Source organism: Strix aluco, chromosome 17 (assembly GCF_031877795.1).
Source record: "Strix aluco isolate bStrAlu1 chromosome 17, bStrAlu1.hap1, whole genome shotgun sequence".
Taxonomy (NCBI): domain Eukaryota; kingdom Metazoa; phylum Chordata; class Aves; order Strigiformes; family Strigidae; genus Strix; species Strix aluco.
Genome location: NC_133947.1, coordinates 8,364,898 through 8,387,461, shown reverse-complemented (window position 1 = coordinate 8,387,461; position 22,564 = coordinate 8,364,898). Strand labels below are relative to the sequence as shown.

The following is a 22,564-nucleotide window of genomic DNA, read 5'->3' as shown; positions in this document are numbered from 1 at the left end:
TCAGCATAAAAGGGTATTTTAAAGTGCCAATAAAACCACTTAGCTTTTACAACACACTGCGTTTACTCCATTTCCCTCCCTCCTCCAAAAAAGCTTTTCTTTTGAACTAAGCAATTTATATATTGGGTCAGTGTTATAAAGTAGGTATTTATAGCAGATTTCAATGGAGTGGAAGCTGGAATAAAGGCAACTTGCTTTTAAATGCAGCACGGAGGCAACTTTGCATTGATAAGATTATCAACTGTTTGTACATAGAAGATGATGTGGTCACTGAGGGGCCTCACATTCTGTTTCTGTAACTGTAACCCAAATTATTTGCTTTTCTAAGAAATCATTTCTACTTCAATTTTTCTTAGACTCATTCAATGTCAACTGAGAAACTTCTTCAATGATTAGGTGCTGAACTAAAGAATTTAGCTGGTAACACTGCGCCGTCTTCTTAATTTAATCCTTTTCTTTCCAAAAACCACAATAAATGCATCACCAGGTAAGTGATAAAAGCAACTCTAAGCTGTATTATCACTGTAAAATGATCACATACGCAGACAGTTGGTCATAACGTGTGCTTTGTAATGCCTCAGGGTTGCATTTATCTTGGAAATCAGTTTGGTATTGATGGCATAGCTCAACAGCCATGCTAACTAGCCCCTTACTGCCAAACTGCTCTCAATTACCATAGTGATACCTTCTTCCTTCAGACAAGCTAGCTCAAAGAAGGGGTCACATAAAATTAGTGAACACCCAGATTTATAGCAAGCATGAATACAGAAAACTATATGCAATGTTTAAACGGAGCATCTTTAAAATTAACAGGAATAGGGATTAAGTTTTTTGGGAAGTCCCCTCTTGAAGAAATTGTGTTTTGTAATTGTTTTCCCCTAATAAAAATGCAGAAAGAAAAAGGAATATTCTTAAGTTTATGGTACAGTTTCTGCATCTAAATATGAACTAAAATAATGATAGTGTTTGTGATTTAAATAAATTAACATCTTTATGACATGGATAGGTACAGAACGGAGAACCTTTGGATGAACTTGATTTTCTATATGAATTAATAACGCTTTAATGGCGAGTGTGTTTGGGTTTTTTGGTTTGGTTTTTATTACTTGCTGTTAGTTATTATAGTAAATAGAATTGTGTGTCGGGTCTAGTTTTCCTCCAAATACACAGTATTTCTATTTAACAAATGCAAAAATAGAATGCATACAATGGAATGTGCAGATGCGTGGCAAATAACAGAAATTTGCACATGCAAATACACCAATTATGCATGGCTGTGTCAACAGCTTGTGAAACAAATATTTGAAAACCTAACCCAGAGAGGAAACTGGCATGTCAGAAAGGTAAAAGAATGAGTAAAGCAAACTTCTTTTTCTGTTTTCTTTTGTTTTACTGCTAGTTTCTGTACCAGTCATATGACCAAGCATATTTTGACTAGGGATCTAACATAAACCCTGGTGAAGTCAATGGAAAGATTCCTACAAAGTTCAGTGACCACATGAATAATATATTCTGAGCTTAATATAGACAGAACTTTGTATTTCTGCACATGGATTTTATAGATCATACCTTTTCATATAAACTGGATTGATAGCTGGATTTATTATTTAAGACTTACCTACACGGGGAGAAAAGAGGATTAATTCAAATTTAAATACTTTACTGCAACTGCTCTGTCCTAGCTGGTGTCCAGTGACTCTGCAAAGAGCCAGATGGGTTTTTGTCCCCAAGTCACTGTCTCTGCACGGAGGGGTTTCCCTCAAAGAAACGCACCCAGCCCTTGTGCCAGGAATCCCCACTCCTCGCTGCTGCCAGGTCCTGCCCATCTGCGGGCTGCTCCCATGACATCAGGGACATTTACTACTACAGTGTCTGGAGGGGGTCAGGCTCAAAAAAATCCCACAGCTTGAGTTCTCTCACGGCATAAGCCTTTTCATTTTGGGCCTTTTCAATGCTGTAGCTGATTGGGTGAGGTTTCTGGATCTGCTGGCTCTTTCTTTGTACATCCTGAGTAAATAAAAAAGCAGGGGAGTGAATTCAGCAGGGAGTGGAGGGGGAGTATGCGTTAGTTTTTGTTAAACATGCTTTATGCACTTTTCTTAACACAATATATGGAAGTAGGATACAATTTCACTGGGGGGGGGGGGAGGCATCATTGCTAATTCATGGTCCTGCCCTGTAGGACTGAAGGACGAATAAAAGGCAGGTGGGCTTTTGCCTGGGTTTGATTCCATTTTACTATGGTTAATGTGCTAGTCAGCACTCCTAAGGGACTTTGGGATATATTGCAGAGGATTTATAGAGCTGTAGAAGTTTGTTGTTCTTGTTTTTTTTTTTTTTTTTTTTTTAAATAGGCTTAGATGACCTTTCTTACACAGGAATATTGTGCCACTGAAGTGGAATTTAAACATAATTTAAACAAAAGTACTCTCCTCCTGCAAAGGACTTGTTATTGAGAGAGAAGTGCAAGGTCTGCTCCTCTCATCTTTCCTATCTGCAACATTTTGGTTTTACCTCAATGCCCAGAGGTTGACAGGTGCTGCTTACGCCTTCACACGGGCACCGAGCATGGCTGACCAGCTTCAGGATTAGGCTGGTGACACCTGTAAGGTTCTGTTCCCACCAGGCTGCTGGTTTCATTGCTACACATGGATGAGCTGTGCCAGGCGTTATTTTAGCTGCAGTAGTACAAACCATCTCAAGTCCACAGACCTTATGTAAATGATTTCAGAGACTGATATGAAAACGCAAGTAGAGAACAAGGGGCATTTCTTTTTGCAGTGTGCCCATCCCTTGCTGTGACCCTCAGGATAAACACCTTTTCTACTCTCTCTTCATCACCAAGTATACCTAATTCTTTACCTTCCTATTTTCCTTTGAGATAGACCTTCCTTGATCTCCTGTTTCTCAGTGGCTTCTAGACTGAGTGTTTTCCCTTTTTGTCCTTATTTTTCCTTTCGTTGAAAGTTTGAAAAATGCTAGACAGTGGCTAAGTGGTATTCTTGAGTGTTTGGACATGAGGACTATGCAGGAGAAAATGAGCAGTGAGTGGCAATGGCTCAGTTTCCATGGCAACAAAGATTAAAAAATGAGAAAAAGGCACTTACTCCTAGTTGTTGAGGTGTTTTCGGAGATGAGGAATTCCTTCTCCACCTTTTCTCCCATGGGCTGTTGCAGCATAGTACAGGGACCAGCAGAATTTACAGAGATGCTTCACAGTGATCAGTGGTTCAGTCTGAGATTACAGCTCCTCTACAACATATTTTAGCATGAGTCAGAGAGGTAGCACTACTCGCTGACCAGTTTCAGAGAACTTCATGTAAGCATGGGGAGCAGATGGCGAGGCTGGCTAACAGGGCCAGAGTAGCGGTTGCATCTGTAACCCTGCAAGCAGTTCCGGTGGTCAAGGACTCGTCCCTGACTCACACAACCAAAGAGCTCAAAACCACACTTAACTATTGCTATGTAAGGAGTCCTGGAGCACATCAGAAATTAGAGATGGTAATGAAGTAAGAAACTTGAGTTACTTTTGGGCAACCTTTTATTTCAGTAGTTGTCTGTGGTGAAGAGCCTTTCCCCAGGGTTCCTGCCAATAGGATGGCATTAACCGCTTGCTCTGTCCTCAACATGGTGCAGTTGGCATGGGATTATATCACAGCCCGTGACAGAGAATCCCGAGCGGTTCAGGCAATGAAGCCAACAAAGATGCTAACTGTGATCTGATGGGAATGTGTAAGGAAAGGATAAGGCTCAGGGAAAGGGTGAAGGAGGCAAAGTAGCAACAGCAAAGCACACAGGCTACCTCTGCAGGCTCCTCAAGGTTGCCGCAATTAAGTCATTCTACAGCAAAGGTGACAAGCACATACATCATTGCTGAAGGACCCCTCAACTATGCAATCCTCAATGTCCTTTTGTTGCCTCATCTGTTTCCAAGAGAAACAGTAGATTGAAGCCTATACCCCCCTCACCATGCCAAGATTCCAGCCAGCTCGTAAAAGCGATGGGACAATTGGCATGTTGCTGGGGAACCACACTTCTGCCATCTTTGTTGGCTTTATCTTCATGCCACTTTAGTGATTCTTAGAAGGTCTGCCAAAATCCAGACTCCACCTTCACCCATCCAAAGAGACTGAGGACCGGTGGCAGCTCCCATTACGGTCCCCAAAAGGTAGAACCACTCTGGTCCCAGCAGGAGCCACGGCACTTCTCCCATGCTGCAGGAAATCAACCAACGTTGGCCAACCAACGTGTCTTCTCATACCATGCCACCTGGCCTGCGAGGAGGGTTTAGCTGCAAATGTGAACTTGGTTTCCCAGAGAGCTTCTCTGCTGTAGCTTCATCAAAAGACTGGCTTTACCCCAGTGCCTTCAGTGCTTTGAACTTTACTCCTGAATCCAAATGAAGCACAAATGGGAGCCATTGACACTTTACTGAACTTTTAAGGCTGACACGCTATTTAGCAACTTATTAATGCTAGATCTTTTGAGGAAAGTTTTCACTCACCGTCCACTCTAAAGAGCTTTGTCAAACTGTAACCATTTTAATTTTACTACAATTGCCCCTGGAGGAGCTGGTGAAAGTTATACCAGCTGTACATTTATTTTACTGTTTTTACCTCCCTTTTTTCTGATCATCAGTCTGTCAAGGCTATCAAGATTTACATTTAAATGTAAAACTGGACTGTCCACCAAATAGCCTTTGAAGCTATTAGCTGTGAAAGATAATCAATTGGGAATGGGCCCCTGCAGAGCACTTTTCAAGCAGAGTCATCACCAAAAAGCAATTTTGCTGGCAGGCGTTTTTTTTTTTTTTTTTTTAAGGAAAAATAATCATGAACATCCCTATCCAATTAAAGTTACATCAATGACTGATCTACATGATTTTACAACAAAGGCAAAATTTACCATTGTTTAGGCAAATTGATTCACATGATAAATTTGGAACTTTTTAGGAGGGACTAAAAAGCAAGGATTGGCAACTTTTTCATAATCCCCCAGCAACTGTATGTACTTATAGAAAGAGAATGATCCCATATGTGCAGAGATGAAGGAAAGTGCTACTATTTAAGATAATAAGCCTTACATAAGTCTTGTCAAAATTTAAAAACAAGGTACATTTTTATCACCTCTTTAGTTTTACAACTTTAACATGGCATTTGTTTTTCTACAGCTGTGTCACCATTTATAGTCCCTTTCCTTTATTAGAATAAAAAAGCATGTTTCACAAAGAATTTTTATCTATTAATTATGACTGCTATGCATTATGCAGTTTAGCTTTATGCATTCCTGTTCTTTCAGATTTTCCTTTAGGCCATCATGAGATGTGACTATCTCCAGTATCTATCTAGGTATTTGCATCTTGCTTATCACTGAGGTATCCAAGTTATTCTCATCCTCACAATACACTTCTGAGGTGCACGTCACCTTCTCCAGGTGGGGAATTCGGCAGCACTACTACAGTGAAAACACTTACTACTAATATAATAGTTAACTATGGCCAGCAACAGTAAGTGGAGACACATTTTGGAAGTATGAAGTTGTGATCTGTGTTAAGGAAAGGCGGGGCACAGATATTTTCTTTCAGAGACTGCCAAAGGTGCAAATACAACATCCAGGCAGAGGAGGGTGATGGCTCAGGGCTGGGAGACTCACCGGGAATGGAGCCAACCTGCACTGCTGGCCTTGCTCTGCCTCACCTGGCCCAGGGGTTCCCAGTCTTGATAAGCTTCCATTTTGTGATCAAAAAAAAACCACCTTAGAAAATTGTCTGAACAGCTCTGACCAACAGAGATACACAGTGTAAATCCGCTATGTAGGGCCAGCCTTTATTTCCAAATGCTACCTATATAGATAGCACAAAGATTTTAACAGCTCTCCTCCATTTTGAACAATACCAATGGGAAACTCAGGTGGAAAATGTTGGAGGTTTCCCCAAGGTTTGTTTTAGGTGTCTGTCGCATCAGGTTTGATAAACTGAAATGTTCATGGCATAACATGTTGTTTTAGGAGGACAAGAAGACATAAATACATCCTTGTATCCTAAAAAAGCAAACAGAAAAAACCACTGCACATCCCCAGACAATTATTTCCAAGATAATGTTCAGCTTTTACCTACAAAATTCACTCACTTTTGTCATTAACCAAGAGAGCTTTTGCTTTTCAGATGTTAGAAGCAAGTTTTTATGAGGTCTGAAACTAGGAACTTAGAGCAATCCCCACAACACCTTGTATCTGTAATAATTCATAATTCCTGTTTCTTATAGATACAAACCCAACTCCTGAAGCTTATGGAATAAATTACCCGATATCACAGGTCACAGAATTCAGTGGCATTACAGCAGCAGACTCTGAACATACATGTTATTTGTTACTCTAATGGTATATAGCATTAAAAAAAACCCCAACTTTGCTTTGTCATGGACTTTTTTACTTCCCTAAAACATTGTGAAGTCTCCAAAAGATGAAAGACAGCCATGTAACCAAATACTGTATGTTTAGGAGTCCTTCTCCGTGTCTAGCAACTGGAATAAAGACAAAAGCAGAACTGGATACCTGAGAGAAAAGAAAGCGTTTCCTGCAACAGACTTTTAATTCACAATGATACCTGAGACATTATTTCCTCAGGTCACTATAGAAACCTTTGTCACCTTATGAAAGGTCATTGGGATAAGTGACAGGAGACATCAGTTTCTCTTAACAATATTGGTTTCTCTTCTTAAAATTTAAATAACAAGGCTAAAGATTTTCCAACTAGAGATGTAAAAGGCCATTAGAGTATCCAGTCAATATTCCTGAAATTATAGGATAAAGCCTTTCCACTGAGGACACAGCAAATACTTTTACAGACACCAGAGCATCACATTGCAAAAAGGATGACTATATTTGACTGTAAGCACAAATAAATAAATGAAGAATCAGAAATACAGAATAAAATAAATGTATCTTAAAAAGAAGCCTTTCCCCAGTTGTTTGTAATCTAGAGAAAATTGTCCTGGCATGCTTCTAAATTTTTTACAGAATAATTTAAAACTCCACAACAGAAGGTACTTTCCAGTGCAGTCAGATCATAATAGCAATAAATAGCTCTGCCAAAATGATTGGGAAATATTCTGGTTATAATTTTTTAATTGCAAAACCCATGTGTATTCAATAGAAGTTTGGTTTTCCCCCAGATCCCAAAGGAGCTAGCTTTGGGCCAAGATCTGCTGCTTTTGGGTCTCATCTCACATGAGGACATGAACCCATTCACTCATCCAGGAGCGTTTCCTGGTGCATCTGCATATCCAGTAACCCCCCCTGTGCACAGGACAAATTGATGCTGGTTTTGAGTAGGAATCTGCCATTTTGATGCAAATGCCAGTTAAAGTGTTTATCAAAACCGCATAGAAGATACTAGCAACACTGATAGAGGGCTTAATCCAGAGTGCTGCTGGTTTATTGTTCAAACTCAACACTGCATCTTTGTGGGGACATTGTGCAGGAGTTCATGTAGATAACTTCCACCCCAAACACAATTAAAGGTGTTGAAGACAAATTTTTCTTTGGACTTTGGGTTTTTTTCCTACTGCACGTTTCTACCTCATAAAAACAAGAGGGAAAAGCACATTCTAGCAGGTCTTACAGAGGCTAAGCCTCTGCTCATGTGATACTTGGGTCTGGTTTTAAAAAGCAGTGTCATGGAGCAACAACAACAAAATCAAAAAAGGTTGGGAAGGACACAAGAGTAGGGGGTTGTTCTATTTGAAATGCATACAGGCTATGCACCACTGCTTGCTTAGTGTTCTGGCTAATGTTCTGTTTAACCTCGTTTCTTTAAGCAGTCATAGAGATTCATATTCACAGAAGAGGAATGACTGTAACATACTGTAACTCGCAAATGGGACTCCACAAGCAAACTGTAAAAAGCATAAGCCTATGCAGAGAGCAAAACCGGCAAGGAACATGTTGAAGGAAGCTAACCATGGAATATTTAGCTATACATTTTCCTCTTAGAGCCAGTTCAGTGCAAGGCAGTGGGAACATCATCATTTTTGTAACAAGTGAGCAGAAGTGAGAAGCTCTCCCCAGCAGCAGCCTGGGCAGCCGTGTTTGCTCACTCTGTGCCACATGTGCACAGTGGGGCTCAGTGCTTATCAGGGAGGGCTTGGAGATCCCCAGGCAAGAAAAAAATCCATCCAAATATTTTCTCCTGGAGAGACAACTTGCTACAGAGCTCTGAGGCTGTGGCAGAACTCTAGGAAGGTATAGTATTTATTTACCACATGCTTGAAAGCAAGCAAGCTTTACAAGAGACACTTGTTATGAATTACCATGCTCTCTCAAGGGATAGTTCTGCTGATAACATGAAGAATGTATTAAATGAATGTCAGAGATTAAAACAATCTGCTTCTGCCAGCTCCAAAACACAAAGACCATTACTGTCATACACAGAAATAAAGCCAGAATACTGGAACAGAAAACTGAAAATAAAAATTGCCCCCATATTAGCCTTGGTTATCAGTTGCTTTGTTTTTTTTAGGGTGGAAGAAAGAAGTCTCTAGATTGTTCACTTAAACATAATGCAATCAGCTAAACAATGCTGAAGAAGCAGCCCTAAGCTTTGTCTATTCATTCACACCATTTTGTTATCTTTCCTGTTTATCTTAGAGGCACACATAGGACCAGAATGAAGGTTAGCCTTTACAATATGACAAATCTACTGGTTTCCTATTTTAGAAGGTAAACAAGCCTTTTTGTGAAACTGAAATGCAGATAACAGAGCTGTGCAACGTTAAGTGTGACATTAGATTGAACATGAGATTCCTGGACGTGGTGGTGCATCCCCTGGATGCAGGTCTGTTGGCCAAGTGCAAACACAGATAAACTGCAATTCAAACCATCAGCTTTGTCAAAATCTCTCATTTTGTATCATTTTTGTAGGGCATGACAATTCTGCAGTTGCAAATTATGCACAGATTAAAATTAATTAAAAAGGAGCCAAAAATGATCAGTTTAACGTAAATGGTGAGATTTAAGTCCTGGCCATAAATCTGCTTCAGGGGATCTTAACAGTAGAAAACCTGGGACATTTCTTTTTTTATTTGTTGCTTTTTAGCTTGTAAGATTTTTACAGCTAAGCTTTTTGTAACGTCTTATAAAAGTGGATTTTGAAGTGTTTTTACCCGGGAAAGAGTTAAAAGCAGGGAACTGTTTAACAGGAAACATGTCACCAAGCAGAACAGACCACACAAGTGCTTATCTGGATCTCTAGCACCACCTATAGATGGCACAAAATACTTCACGCCCATAAAACCCCGCATCCAGAGTTCAGCTATACCAACGAGTATATAACAATTAATGTTACTTTCCAGTTGTCAGATTGTAGTACATTTGCCCTTTCAAGTTTCTAGGATTGGTACAATTCTCTGTACTTGGAAGCTTGCCTATCAGCTGCTAAGTCTAACTACCTCCAAACTTTTATCTTCTAAGAGTACCACTCCTTTCGTAGTAACATACAGCCACCAGCTTTAAACCCAGAGCAGCACATTTCCACCAGCTCCTGCCCCACGGCCCAGACAGAAGTTTCTCGTCCAGCTGGAGCACTTGGAAAGCTCCATCACTGGGGACTTCCGACATGCAAGCTCCTCAGTTGGGCTACTTACACTCTATACCCACATAGCTTGTAGAAATGAAAATGTAGTAATCCCCAAATCATCAGCCTTCATAAAATCAACCAGCAGCAAATACTGGGAAGATGGCACGTGAGCAAGCAGATATGGAGGCAGATTTACTCACAACAAAACCAAGTGAGGGCAGATCAATCTAGATTTTTGTCTTACAATAAAGGGAAAATATATAATAACTGGTATTAAAACCCGGATCACCAGAGGACTATGTACTCCTCCTATTCAAAGACCTAGCACAGGTTTTGAAAGGTGACAGTATCTTAAGAGGTATTTTCTATCACTATTGTGTTGCTCAGTGTTACAATTACTACAAAAGGACTTGGGAGAAATCTCCCACCGGCTCCATCTCTGGTTTGATCCTGGTTGTAGTTTACCATCTATTTTGCTGGGCTGGTGCAATGATTTGTGGAGCAGTGCGGTAAACTGGACCACTGAGATGACTGAATGAGTCCCCCTCTCTCTCCAAGTCAAGTAGACTTGAACTCAACTGCACTGACCTTTCTCCAAACCTGTTCTCCTGCAGCTCAGTTGCCCGTCAGCACATCCCACAGCCTGGGCAGCTCAGCCCTGCCAGGCACTCATGCTCCTGCAGAAGCATCTCTTCCCCTGCAACACCAGTGCTGCACACAGTCTAGAACTGGGTAAAAAATGTGTATTTACTGTTACAGGACTAAAAGAACCTCATCTTTCACTAGTGTTTACAGTAACTATCAGCCCAGTGCACAGAAACACTGTACACAGCCTGATGCTTTAGATCACACACATATGTACACATATGTTTGGAGATGGGTTAATAGTGAAGAATCACTACTATGCCATGCATTTTAATTCAAAGATAACAAAGTGTTTGATCTAAGCTGCTCCAGTGATCATTTACAACCTGGGTATTGGGACGACATGTAAGAAAACCAAGCACTTACCTGTGATGCCTTTTATCTTCCAAGTGCTTCCAAGTAGTCTCAACACAGTTGAAATGTAACAATCAGGTCTGTGCTAGGGACACAACAATGAAACATGGCTGGAGAGCCACAAAACAGCAATGCCAGTGTTAAAATTCCAAGTATCTAGGTTTTCAATTTATTGTTCTCAATGAATGTTCTGCAGTGATCTAATGTAGTAAAAAACTTCATGCCTGCTTCTAATTTATATAAAAATAGGTGTGCTCGGTGATTTGGAACTGGGTCTTGTCAGCTCCTTAAATCACCTATCTGTAGGGAAGAGATAATTAACAGGTGACAAACCTGTATCACCCGAAAAGTTGGGAGAACAACTGTAGGGAATAATAAACCCTGAAATACAGCTGTCAGTGAACTCAGAACTTTTGCTTCATATTTCAATACAGCATGGGACTAGGAAACAAGTCTTTATTAAAGTCTTTTAAATCACGCATTTCTGAAGTTTCTCCTCTAACTGGAGTGTGGTCTTTTCTGACATCCACAAGTGTCAGGCACACTGTCAGACAGTTCAAAAATCAAAACCCAGATCTTAAAACCAAGATATTTGGAAGGTTTTTTTGTTTTAAAAGAACATTAATTTAGAAACAGGGATTAGGAAGGCAGAAGAAATATGGATCTTCAAACATACTATTTCCCATAAATAACGAAGACAGCGATACTGGAGCAGTCAAGTTTAAACAACCCTTATTTCAACAAAAACCAAAGGTCACATTTTCATGGACAACCTGTATGACTGTACTTGTGAGTTATGATTGCATTTTCCTACTCGTCATAGTAAAGCAGAAAGCCTTACAGTGTACACAGAGTATATACTACAGAGAGGGAAAGAGTGGGGAGCACCCCCACATACAGAAAATAAAGTCTGTACAAGCTAAAAATTTCAAACATGAGTCCTATTCAGAAAGTGGCTCTAATTATATAATTTTTATAAGTTTTCCAAGCATGTTTCTAGCACATAAAGCAATAATTCAAAGTCTCCTGCTAGCAAATACTGTGAAATTTAACTTGACTGTGATTCCCCAAGAGGGAATCTCAGAGCTAGTTTTGGTAACAGTCTCTTTTCAGTCTTCCTGTATGTTAACAATTGTCCTTGGGATGCTGCCTGGCTGTCAAATGATCTCTGATTTTTGCAGATCCAGGCACCTACAGACCTGTCTATTTTCCCGAGTTGAGAGTCTGTTCTTTAACTAGATAGTTAGGTAGTGAAGATATTATTAGCTATCACTACAAGAATGCTCACCAGATAGGACTATAATATTGCATATTTCAAAATACAGCCTAGAATCCATTCATTATAGAAATTCATTCATTACAGAATTCATTCATTACAGAAATGTGCATCATACAATGGTAAATTACTATCTCATTGTGATCCAATCTGAATTTATGCTAGTGTTTCAGACCTTGAATTAGAATCTACTTTTTTTTTATTTTAAATGGAATGAATTCCTATCTTTTCCTTTTTCTCCTTTAACTTGAAAAGTACAGAGCCAAAATGTAATGCACTTTTACCACCCGTGCAACTAAAAACAGGCAGCATCAAAATAAAAACAAAATTTAAGTAGTGTTTGTAAAAAATATATTTGCAGTTGTTTTGCTCTTTAAAACACAGGTGCCTCTGACAGAGATCACTGTGCCATATATATACTTTGCAATAGTGTTCTTGCTAACAAAGTTAGTTATTACTGATGGATGGACAAAATTCTTTTGTTTTCTAAAAACGATCACCTGATCTTCTGCATAAGCATTTTCAGATTAAGTACCAGGTGCTAGCAACTTCTACAGATATTAAGGAACAGCCCCCTTAAAGTTTACTAGGGCTGCATTAGACCCAGTAGAAGAGGTTTCTTACAGATCAGCAATCAGCCAGGTGCAGTTAATGCATACATAGCATGTAATTGAAACAGACTTCATTAAAAAATATACTTTAGAATGGCTTGGACTATTACCTTTTCATGTGTGCATGAAAACAAGTCTGCTGGGAAGGTAATTCATTATAAGGTGAGGCTTTCTTATTTCAGCCAGCACAATAAAAGAATCATATTCTGGGAAGCTTACTGCTTGGTGAAAATTGTCAACAGCTGCTTCGATGCTCAGATTTTACAAAGAACACAGCCTCTGATTTCATTAGAGGCACACAAATACACACATCCTCTTTTCCACATACAACATGTTATGTTTCCATGTACAGACAAGTAAAATGTGTAAGTGGAGGTATCTGGCTCTGTAGGACAAATCCTGCATTCACATTTCCTACGCATTTCTGATTAATTCAGCACTACCTCTGAGACTGACATTTGGTTAGTAACAGTACTTTGCAACTAATCCGGTATGGAGTCTGCTGGACACAGCAAAGCTGTATGGGCTCCACTTTGAATGATAGAATAGGTCTGCTTTGGGGCTTCTGTGTGAGAGGATGAAGAAAAGATAGGAGGAGGGGGAGCTGAAGTGGACACTGTTATACTCTGACCTCCATCACTAACCACTGTCACTTCTGTTGCTCCTTCTTGTATCAAAGCATTAAGGCCTTCTAAGTCAGAGCAGCTGATTCCAGAGCTGGTGATGAAAGCTTGGTTTGCTGAAGCCTCATGACTGCTGACAGGAGCAGCAGGAATCAGAGTCTGATGTAAAGCGCTTCCATCGCTTTGGTCATGGGTCGTGAGAAGAACTGCTGGCTGTGCCACAGGCCCTGCTTCGCTTTGCGATATGGGAGGTGGAGGTGGTGCCAACAAACTGACTTGGCCCAGCAGCTGCAAGCGGCTGTTGGCTGAGAGGTCTTCCTGATTCTGGCTAACCAGCGTAGGAGGCACAACATTCACTGATGCAGCCTGAACGATACTGTTAGTCTGAGGGACCTGGTGACCCACAATGATCTTGACCCTTCCCTCATTGTATGGAGAAACCTGAGCGGCCTGAAGTGGGACTTGGAGGTGACTGACAGTAATTGGGGCACTGGTCTGCCGACTGGGATCCATCTGGAGCTGCAGAACAGCCAGTTCATTATTTTTGGATCCATTATACATACTGTGCTGCTTCTTATGACTCCTAAGAGAATCTTCTCGGACAAAGGAAGCATCACACAGGTCACACTTAAATGCTTTCTTGGCATCCAGTTTGGCAACTTGCCTGGAGCCACCCTGCTTTGGCCTATCTCCTTCCTTCTGCTCTACAGTTTGCTTCTTGGTCTTGACTTTGTCACCATGAGCTTTCCTCACGTGAGTTGTCAGGTTACTTCGCTGCTTGGTATCAAAGCTGCAGAATTCACATTTGAAAGGACGATCTTTGCAGTGAATTCGCTCGTGCACCTTCAAAGCTGCCTTGTTGGAGCAAGAGTAGTTGCACTCTGAGCACTTCACTGGTTGTTCGGGCTGATGAGTTCTTATGTGGTGCCGAAGGCTGGTTTTGTTTCCACACTGAAATTCACACTCTGGACACTTGAGAGTATTTTCCATGCTGTGCTTGATACGAATGTGTGATTTCAAGTTTCCTTTCATGGCACACCGGACCTCACAGAACTCACATTTGTAAGGTTTCTCACCAGAATGCACACGCATGTGCCTCTTCAAGTCTGAGTTGATTTTAAATTTAGCAGGACACATCTGACATTGGAAAGGAGCATCTCCTGTCAACAAAAAACACAGTTCAAATCACAGATGAGACACCAAGATCCACTGGAGAGACCAATGCTGTAATGAATTACATACAGCTGACTTGTTCTAAATACCTGTAAACTCCCAACATATTTTCAAGACGTAGAGAACTTTAATGGCACAGTATTTATCACCCAGTCTGATGTATTTCTGTGCAAACTCTCCACAAGCATGCCTGTCCGTATCTGTTGCTTTTTCATGTCTGCATCTTACCCATTTTTAGCTCATTTTGTGTGTAGAACTGTTCAGTGTGCTCTGGAGAAATTTCTCTTTTGCCCCTCTTCAGCAACAGTGTATTTCAACTAGTGTTTAAAATGAATAAACACTGTAACTTTAACAGCTGCCATATTTTGAAGTCTAAGAAAACAACATAAACACATTCATCATCTCAGGTTTATACTACCAGCTTTACATGGAGGCTTGTAGGTTAACTTTAAGCCTAGGTAAATGGTAAGCTACTGCAGAAACAGATGCCTAACAGGCACCAGTCTTACTGCTCAACCTTCCTCACTGCCCTTGTACATTTGTTCAGATGGTGAGTTAGATTAGCTGACAAGAAAAACTGATTACTTTTTTTGGCCTGGTTCATGTGGTGTGGCACAAATACTACTGCTGGCACAGGAAGGTAGTGGAAACTTGTCTAGCACATAGGGAGATGTAGGGACAAAAGTCCATACCTATGTCAGTGTCAGGTGACTGCACAACCATAGCATTACTACAGTTACAGAAAAAAAAAAAAAAAGAGGGATCACACCTACATAAATGCAACTGGAAAAGCCAAATGTGAGCCTAATGAAACATGCATGCAAGTATGTGACTCTAGGGAAACGTACTTACACAGAGAAGTAACATTAAGCTTTTGTTTTACTGGCATTATGGCAATCAAGAAGGAGGTATTTGCAGCATGTATCATGCTTAATCATGTTCCACAGAACATCTAATATCAGTTTGTATTCACACAGTATGAGTTTGTATTAATGCAAACAGGTATAGAAAATATTCATAAGTGCTTTTTTTTTTTTTTTTTTTGGAGAGCAATACTGATCCAGAAACCTAACAATAGCAGTTGAAAGTTAGGTCAAGCGTGAAAAATAAACACACTCATCTGCAAGATCTCTGTAAGCCTATTTATGTCAGACTACCTACACGAATAACTATTTGAGTTGCCTGGATCTAAACCACTATTTTGCATTTTCTTTATTTGCGGGTTTGTATCACAACATGCATGACCAAATAAAGCTGTAGCTCTGTTTAGTCCATAATCAATCCCAGGGTACAGACCAGTGACTCAGTTCTGAAGCCATTAAAAAGAGATCCAAAGCAAACCTACAAACCCAACTAAATAACTCATCTTTTTTTTTTTTCTTTAATCTAAATATGTAGCTCTCTAAAATACCTCAGCATGAAATCTTTATGTAAGTAGTATTTGGAAAAAGTGAAAGAATTGCATTATTAGGTTCTAAGACACCCTTGGTGGGAGAAGGAAAAAGAGAGTGTACTTAGTTCAGCAAGCATTTATCTTCTTTAATAATCAAACTGCAAATGGCTGATTTATAAGTTAATATTTTATAGAGTTTGTGATAGCTGTATAATTTTGCATAATTTGCTCATCCAGCCACATGTCATAGGTTTAGCTGCATATTTTTCAAATCAAGTTCTGGCCTACTGTGCTAATCCATGTATCTGTTTAATAATTGAGATACATGGTGCATTATCTATATTAAACAGATTTTATTAATGAAGATGCACTGTTTGTTCATCTAGTTTATTTTACAGTCTCAGCCACACACTCAGCTACTGAATTTTATCTACTTTGCTAATGAAGGCATGGTACATATTTCAATGACTTAATTTCCGCATACAGGGTAGCACAATATATGAAAAAGAACTAGTAATTTTACTGAATATAGCAAAGTATGTTGGTTCCATTTATTTAAAGAGTAGTCTATTACTTATATTTCTTTACCTTTCTGTCCATACATAATGGACACAGACAGAATATAGCTTAAAAAAAACAAAGTGTCTGATCCTGGAATTATTGTAAGAGTAGTTTTACTCAAATTAACAGGAAACTGATCTTTAGATGACTAGTTCAACAAGTGATGCTACATAGATGATCTCACTCTGAGCAATGTGGATTACACTCACCTTCTAGAGAATGACTAATTTAATTCCAGTAAGCAATATATTCTACATACCAGATTTACTTTTCACCTAAAATTGGCTGTGTGCATAACAGCTTTGTAACCTAACAAGGATGAAATGATTACTTTCAAAATTCTTGTGCCTCCTTTCAGCAAATCAAAAAAAAAAGTCATTTTATAAAAGAGGATTTATTTTGCAGAAATGGAAGACATGACAAAACTAAAGACTTGAATTTTAGCATAATTCAATTGCTTAAGATACAACAGACTGACCTGCCAAAAAGAAAGAAGGTAGCCTAAAAACCCTTCCCAACTATTGCAATACTTAATGCCACAAAAATCTTACTCTATTGGAAATACAAGAACCATGATCATTCATATGTTCTCCCACAGCCAAATTCAGAGCATACCTGCCCACATACATAAATGCACAAGTATGCATGCTCTTATATGACACAGGGAAAATGCAATACCATATTCTGGCTAGTGTGTTTACTAACAGGTAACTTCTCATAACAACCCATGCTATTCTGACTGACCATCACATCATCTTATACAGCAACAGAAAGAGGGAAACTTGTAAAACAACTGCCTGACAGTCCTGCCTATTCCATCACAGCAGATTTGTGAAGTATAAAAGATGCTTTTCTGCTAGAGACAGATTGGTTTAACCCTCCCCTCCTTCACAATGCACAAGGGATTTATTTCTTTTATGTACTCAAAATAAATCCCATCTTGCACACATCTGAACTAATGTTGTTTAGTACTTGAATTCAGAATCGGATGTAGGATAGGTTCAAAGCTAATCTAGTAATCACTGAACCATAACCACCTTGCAGCTAAAATTCACAGAACTAATCAAATGTATAAAAGAAGACAACGCAGATTCTAATCCAGTACCCTAGATTAGGTGAAAAACAACATACAAAGACAACTCTACAGCAGTATCTTTACAGCAAATCTCTTCCGGGAACAATCTATAAAAGAGAAATCTGATTAAAATGAAATTTAGGCAAATAATGCAAATATAAAATGATACAATGTTTATAAGCCTGGAGGCTAAAGCTTTCTATCCATAGAGCAAAAATGATATGAGAAGAACATAGTTCCAGCTGCTCATATGACACTGTTATGTCCATCAGTCTGCACAAAGGTACTACAAAGAAAGGTCAAAAAAAGATGTAACTTAAATTGCTAATTACTTGCTAATTTACTGATGCAAGAAAAATTAAATTATGCAGCCGAGGTTTGCACTGATAGAACTAGTTCAATTATAAAGTAATTTCAGCGCTTCTAATACAGCGGACCAGATTTGAGAGACACGTACAGGAACCTAGATGCTCTTAATCAATCAATCGATAAATTAGATCCTTCAGTTCTACTGGTTTGAGAACATCTAACAAGTTTCAAAATCAATTTAGAAGAAAATCCAGGTATTTTCAGTAGAGCTGTATTGCCCTACTACATTCTATGCCCAAGAAATTCACAGAAGCCAGATGCCTCGGTGCTTCTGAGAATTCAAACAGGCCCCTTCTGGCATCTTGACACCTGTATACCTTTTAAAATCTTCCCTATGACCTTCAAACCTTTACAGATCTGAATTTTAGTGTAAACTTACCCGTGTGGGATCTGAGATGTACAGTGAGCTGGCTAGAGTTGCGGCTTGCATAAGGACAGATCTGGCATTTAAAAGGACGCTCATTGGAGTGAATGCGCTGGTGCTTGTTGAGACTGCTGCTGTCAGCAGCTGCATAGTCACAGTGTTTACATTTGTAAGGCTTCACCCCAGTATGAGAACGCATATGCATCTTCAGCTTATCTTTGCGACTAAAACATTTGCTACAAACTTCACATTTATGGGGCTTGTCTCCTGAAACAAACAGAAGAGCATCAACATGTCAAGAATTTTTGCAACCATACGATTGTTGTTGCAATAAAAAACCAACCCCACACACTAAACACTTAACAGAAACAGGACTAGTTTCCAAAATCTGGACATTGGATTTCAGTAGCCATCCTATCAGCTAAGAACTCTGCTATGCTCCAGAAGGCTGCATGCAAAAGTGCAACAAATTTAGAAAACTCTTCAGAACTTTCTCACTTTACAGCTCTGAAATTGTGGTTTAGGGGGAAGGGAGGTGAAATGCTGGAATCATTGTTCCATATGAAGAACAAACTAGGTTTATGCACTACCACCAGACTGCGCCCTGATAAGTACATGGTCTGCACCTCAGAAATTTAACTGTGCCTTAAATCAATGTACAGTGCTCACATGTTTCATAGCTGTGAGTGGTACTGTCCATAGTGGGACATGGCTTACCCAAAAAGGGCAACTCCCCAGGCACGGAGAACTTCAACGTTAGAATGTAAAGACATATGTGTAGCTTCTATCTAATTTGTCTACAGATACATTATTTTGTAGAAATATACCTTTTGGTAAAAAGCCAAAAGGAGGAAATCAACCAAAAGTAAAATATAGCAACTATATAAACCTGTGTGAGTTCGCAGATGACGTTCCATATCCTTCATGCCATAGGAAGTCTTGAACTGGCAACCTGAAAATGGTGAGATTAAGATCATTAAAGGAAAATCTAACAAGATAATAAAAAGATACTACCATATTCTGGGCATTTTGTTTATTTTCAAGCACATTTTCTTTAAAATTCAGTATTAACAGAAAACAAATTCCCCATCTTGTTTACTCACATCTACTTAAAACAGTGACCAGCTTCCCCTAGGAGGGAATTCACTCTCTACATTACTGTTTTCTGTGAGCTTTGAAACAAATTCTCTGGAATCTCTGCCCAGGATTTGAGATGCTCTTTACAGTACACAGGGGATGCTGGGGGAACTAATTAATTCTACATATGACTTCAAGTTAGTGCAACTGGGAACTCGGGTAACGACTCACCATTCAGGAATTCTGTCCAGGTGAAAAGTGTTACAGTTTCAGAGCACAGAAATGAATGCTAAGCATTTGAAACGTGCCTTTCTAACGAAGGCAAGCCTGCAAAGACAGACTGTAGTTTCTGCTACATGACTACTCATCTACATGGCTGTCTCTGCACATGTTTTCTGCATATTGTATGGGTTTTGCTCATTAAGGTCTCCAAATACTTCAGTTCAATCCATCTTTATAGAAATGCTAACTGATCAAACATCTAATGCAAAGTACATGTATAATATTTCTTATGTACAACAATGGCAGCTCTTACATTGTTACAGGTGTGAGCAGAGGACAATGTCTACACACAAACCCACCGCAGCATCGCCAGAGTGTACCACAGTACAGGACCAAAGTCTAAGCACATGTGGAATCAACAGCAAAACTACTGGTATCAGTGGTAGTACATCACACCCTTAGTACATAGGTTGCCTTCCAGGTTCTGCATGTCTTAACTGCTTAAGACAGACAGAGCTATGGTGCATATCACTATACAAAACCTATCAATTTTAAAATGAAAAGGAAGAAGGTATAGTCCACACCTTACCCGGATAGCAACAGTTTAGTTTCTTCTGTGGAAGCGAGGAAGTGGATTTTCTTGAACGTGCTTTTGGCGGTGTAGAGACGATAGCAGCAGTTGGAGGCTCACTGCTCTCACTGGGCAGGTATGTTTGATAGCCATGCTCAAAAACAAACTCTGGTGCAGAAACTAAACGCATAAAAGAACTCAATTTGAGAACATTATCTTCTCCAGTAAGAAAAATCTATTTTCTAGTTCCATTAATTATGTCTCTATTCTGTGTTTTCCAGCAACATTCCTGTTCCCGGGTTCCTATTCACCTGGGGGAGGGGGAAAGGAGAAGGGCTTTTCTCTCCCTTGCTAGCCTATCACTGAAAAGTCTGTCAAGACATGATGAGCCACACTGAACTTCGTACAACCCTAGGTAGGCCCACCTGTCTCCCTCTGAATCCTATCTGACTGCACCGTTCAGCTTCTTCAGAAGTTCAGTTTCTTCTGATGCCTGTCCAGGTCTTACATTAATAAAGGTACGTTTCTTTTTCAACGCTGGCTGTGCTACAGCCCAAATAAGAAAAAACTCAAATTATTTATATGGCAAATGTTGTCAAACAGGCATCGTGTAAACAATTTTTTTAAAAATTGTTAAAAGAGTTTAGCCTCTTTCAACTATACTGTTTTTAGCTGTTACTCACAAAAATAACAGGTAAAACTATCTCAGCCAAAGTAGCAGCTTTTAAATCAATTAAACAACACTATACCCCAAAAGGGCAGAAGGATATAACTGCCCTCATTTTAAAGATGAGTAAATATGAAGCAGAAAAATGACTCATCCAAAACCCACACTGAGTTGAAGGATTAGAATACAAAAATTCCTGGAAGTGAGCCCTGAGTTCAGTTTGTTTCACTGCTCTTCCAGATTCTCTGCCCTAATCTGTCTATCCGAATTAAAGTCAAATAATTTGGATTTAGTAAGGTCCCAGACCAAAATAAAATAAAATAAAGCTATATATAGAAGGGCAAATCTTCACACATGGAACAAAATTCTAGTTTTATTTAAATATCTGCAGGACCAGGACCTCACTTGAGCCTTCGCATAGGCAGAAATTTTGAGTAATATTTTTCCTGCCAATTAGTTGTGGGAGCAATGGTAGGGAATGCAGTGTTCTCACATAAAAAGGCCTGGATTGGCGCCTGACAGCAATTCTGTGTCTGTTTTTCATCAAGAGCGCTCTTAAAAAAATAAAATGCACTGTAATTTGATTATTTTTCATAAGTATTGACAATTTTAATTAGTTTGCACAAGTTGGTTATACAACGCATTAGACTTGAGCAATTCTCTAAGTGAACTTGCATCTCAATTAGCAAATTAAGTAACTGTTGTTGTACCAAAACCAAGAAGGCAGCACACCACTTATTCTTCTTCCTTTGCTTGTAGGTATGTGACGACTAATATGAAAACTGTTATTTTAAGCTTAGTGTGATAACGTTGCCACTTTGCACCCATCGAGTGCCTTCCAGCTCCTGGTATGCAACGCCACGATACCTGTGATGGTTTGGGTCTCTGAAGCGATGGTCCTGGTTGTGGTTTGTGCCTGTGTCGATGGCACCGTTTCTTCTGACACAAACTGGACCGTACTGGTGGCCCCGGCCGTGGCACTAGTGAGCTGGCAACCGCTCTGCTTGTGCCCAACGAAGGCATCGAGGTTATTGAACTGCTGCTTGCAGATGCCACAGATGTGGATGTCGGGGGTGAGCTCCACCAGCACTGTGGTGCCGCCGGGAACTGTGGAAACAGGAGCACGGTCATGAGCTCGTCCCGAGAAAATGGACGCGGGTGAAACTGCTCGCACTGACACAGCGCCGACTGCCCGCCCGGCCGCGAGGGAGCCCCCTTGGGCCCGGGGCGGCCTGGCCCTGCCTGGGGCTGCGGGATCAGTCGGGGCGCAGCGGGACCCCCGGGGCGGGGCTGGGGGGAGAACGGGCCGCCCGTGCCCCCCGCCTGTGTCCCCGCGGGAGTCCCCGCCGCCGCGCTGAAGGCACTCGCCCAGCGGCCGCGGCCTCGCTGCACAGAGCTCGCCCGGGGCCGCTCGCCCGGGGCCCCCCGCCCGGGGCCCGCCCAGCCCGGCGGCCCGCAGCCCCCTCCCCGCCTGTGCGGGCCGCGGCGCTCACCCAGATTCCCGGGTTCCCCCCCCCAGCCAGGTTCCCGGGCTCCGCTCCCGCCTGTTTCTTGCGCTACTCAGGTTTCGGGGCCTGCCCAGGCCCCGGCTCAAGTCGGCTTCCGCCGCGCGGGCCCCGGAGCGCGCATACCCCGCTGGCGCGCAGCGGCACTTACACTGCACGGGGCCGGGGAAGGCCGGCGCCGCCCCCCCGCCACCGCCGCCGCCGGGGTTCATGGCGGCAGCGAGCCCCGCACGCCGCCTCCGCCACCTGCCAGGGGCTTATTACCGACGGGGAAACCTCTCCCCCCGCGCCTCTCGGCCGCCGACGGGGGCGGATGTGGAGGAGCCGAGCATGCTCAGTGGCAGCGGCGAGGCTGCGGCTGCCCTCACCGGCCGCCGGGCCGAGGGCTCCCACCGCGGCCGGCCCCCTCCTCGCTGCCCCTGGTTTCTACCGGCCGCGCGGGCAGACCCCATGCAGGCCCGTCCCTGACACGCCAAACCGCCATTCTTAAACCCCGTGGTTTTT

General features: G+C 41.1%; 1 protein-coding gene across 1 annotated transcript; it reads right to left on the bottom strand.

Annotated features, from left to right (window-relative positions):
- Nucleotides 1-10,713: 10,713 nt before the first annotated feature.
- ZFP64 (ZFP64 zinc finger protein) lies at nt 10,714-22,359 on the bottom strand. Its single transcript, XM_074843160.1, has 6 exons — nt 22,212-22,359; nt 21,423-21,662; nt 19,907-20,068; nt 18,908-18,970; nt 18,034-18,285; nt 10,714-14,243 (listed from the first exon to the last, which is right to left on the bottom strand). Exons 1-6 carry the CDS (start codon nt 22,270-22,272, stop codon nt 12,943-12,945), a joined length of 2,079 nt encoding a protein of 692 aa, XP_074699261.1. The 5' UTR covers nt 22,273-22,359; the 3' UTR covers nt 10,714-12,942.
- Nucleotides 22,360-22,564: the final 205 nt, after the last annotated feature.

Bases quoted from the DNA above. Each gene is read 5' to 3' on its own strand.
- ZFP64 (XM_074843160.1), bottom strand. From the start codon at position 22,272: ATGAACCCCGGCGGCGGCGGTGGCGGGGGGGCGGCGCCGGCCTTCCCC. The intron at 18,971-19,906 runs GTAAGGTGTGGA...CACCATTTTCAG, and splicing joins ACTAAACTGTTGCTATCCGG to GTTGCCAGTTCAAGACTTCC. The intron at 14,244-18,033 runs GTAAGTTTACAC...TTTTGTTGACAG, and splicing joins ACATCTCAGATCCCACACGG to GAGATGCTCCTTTCCAATGT.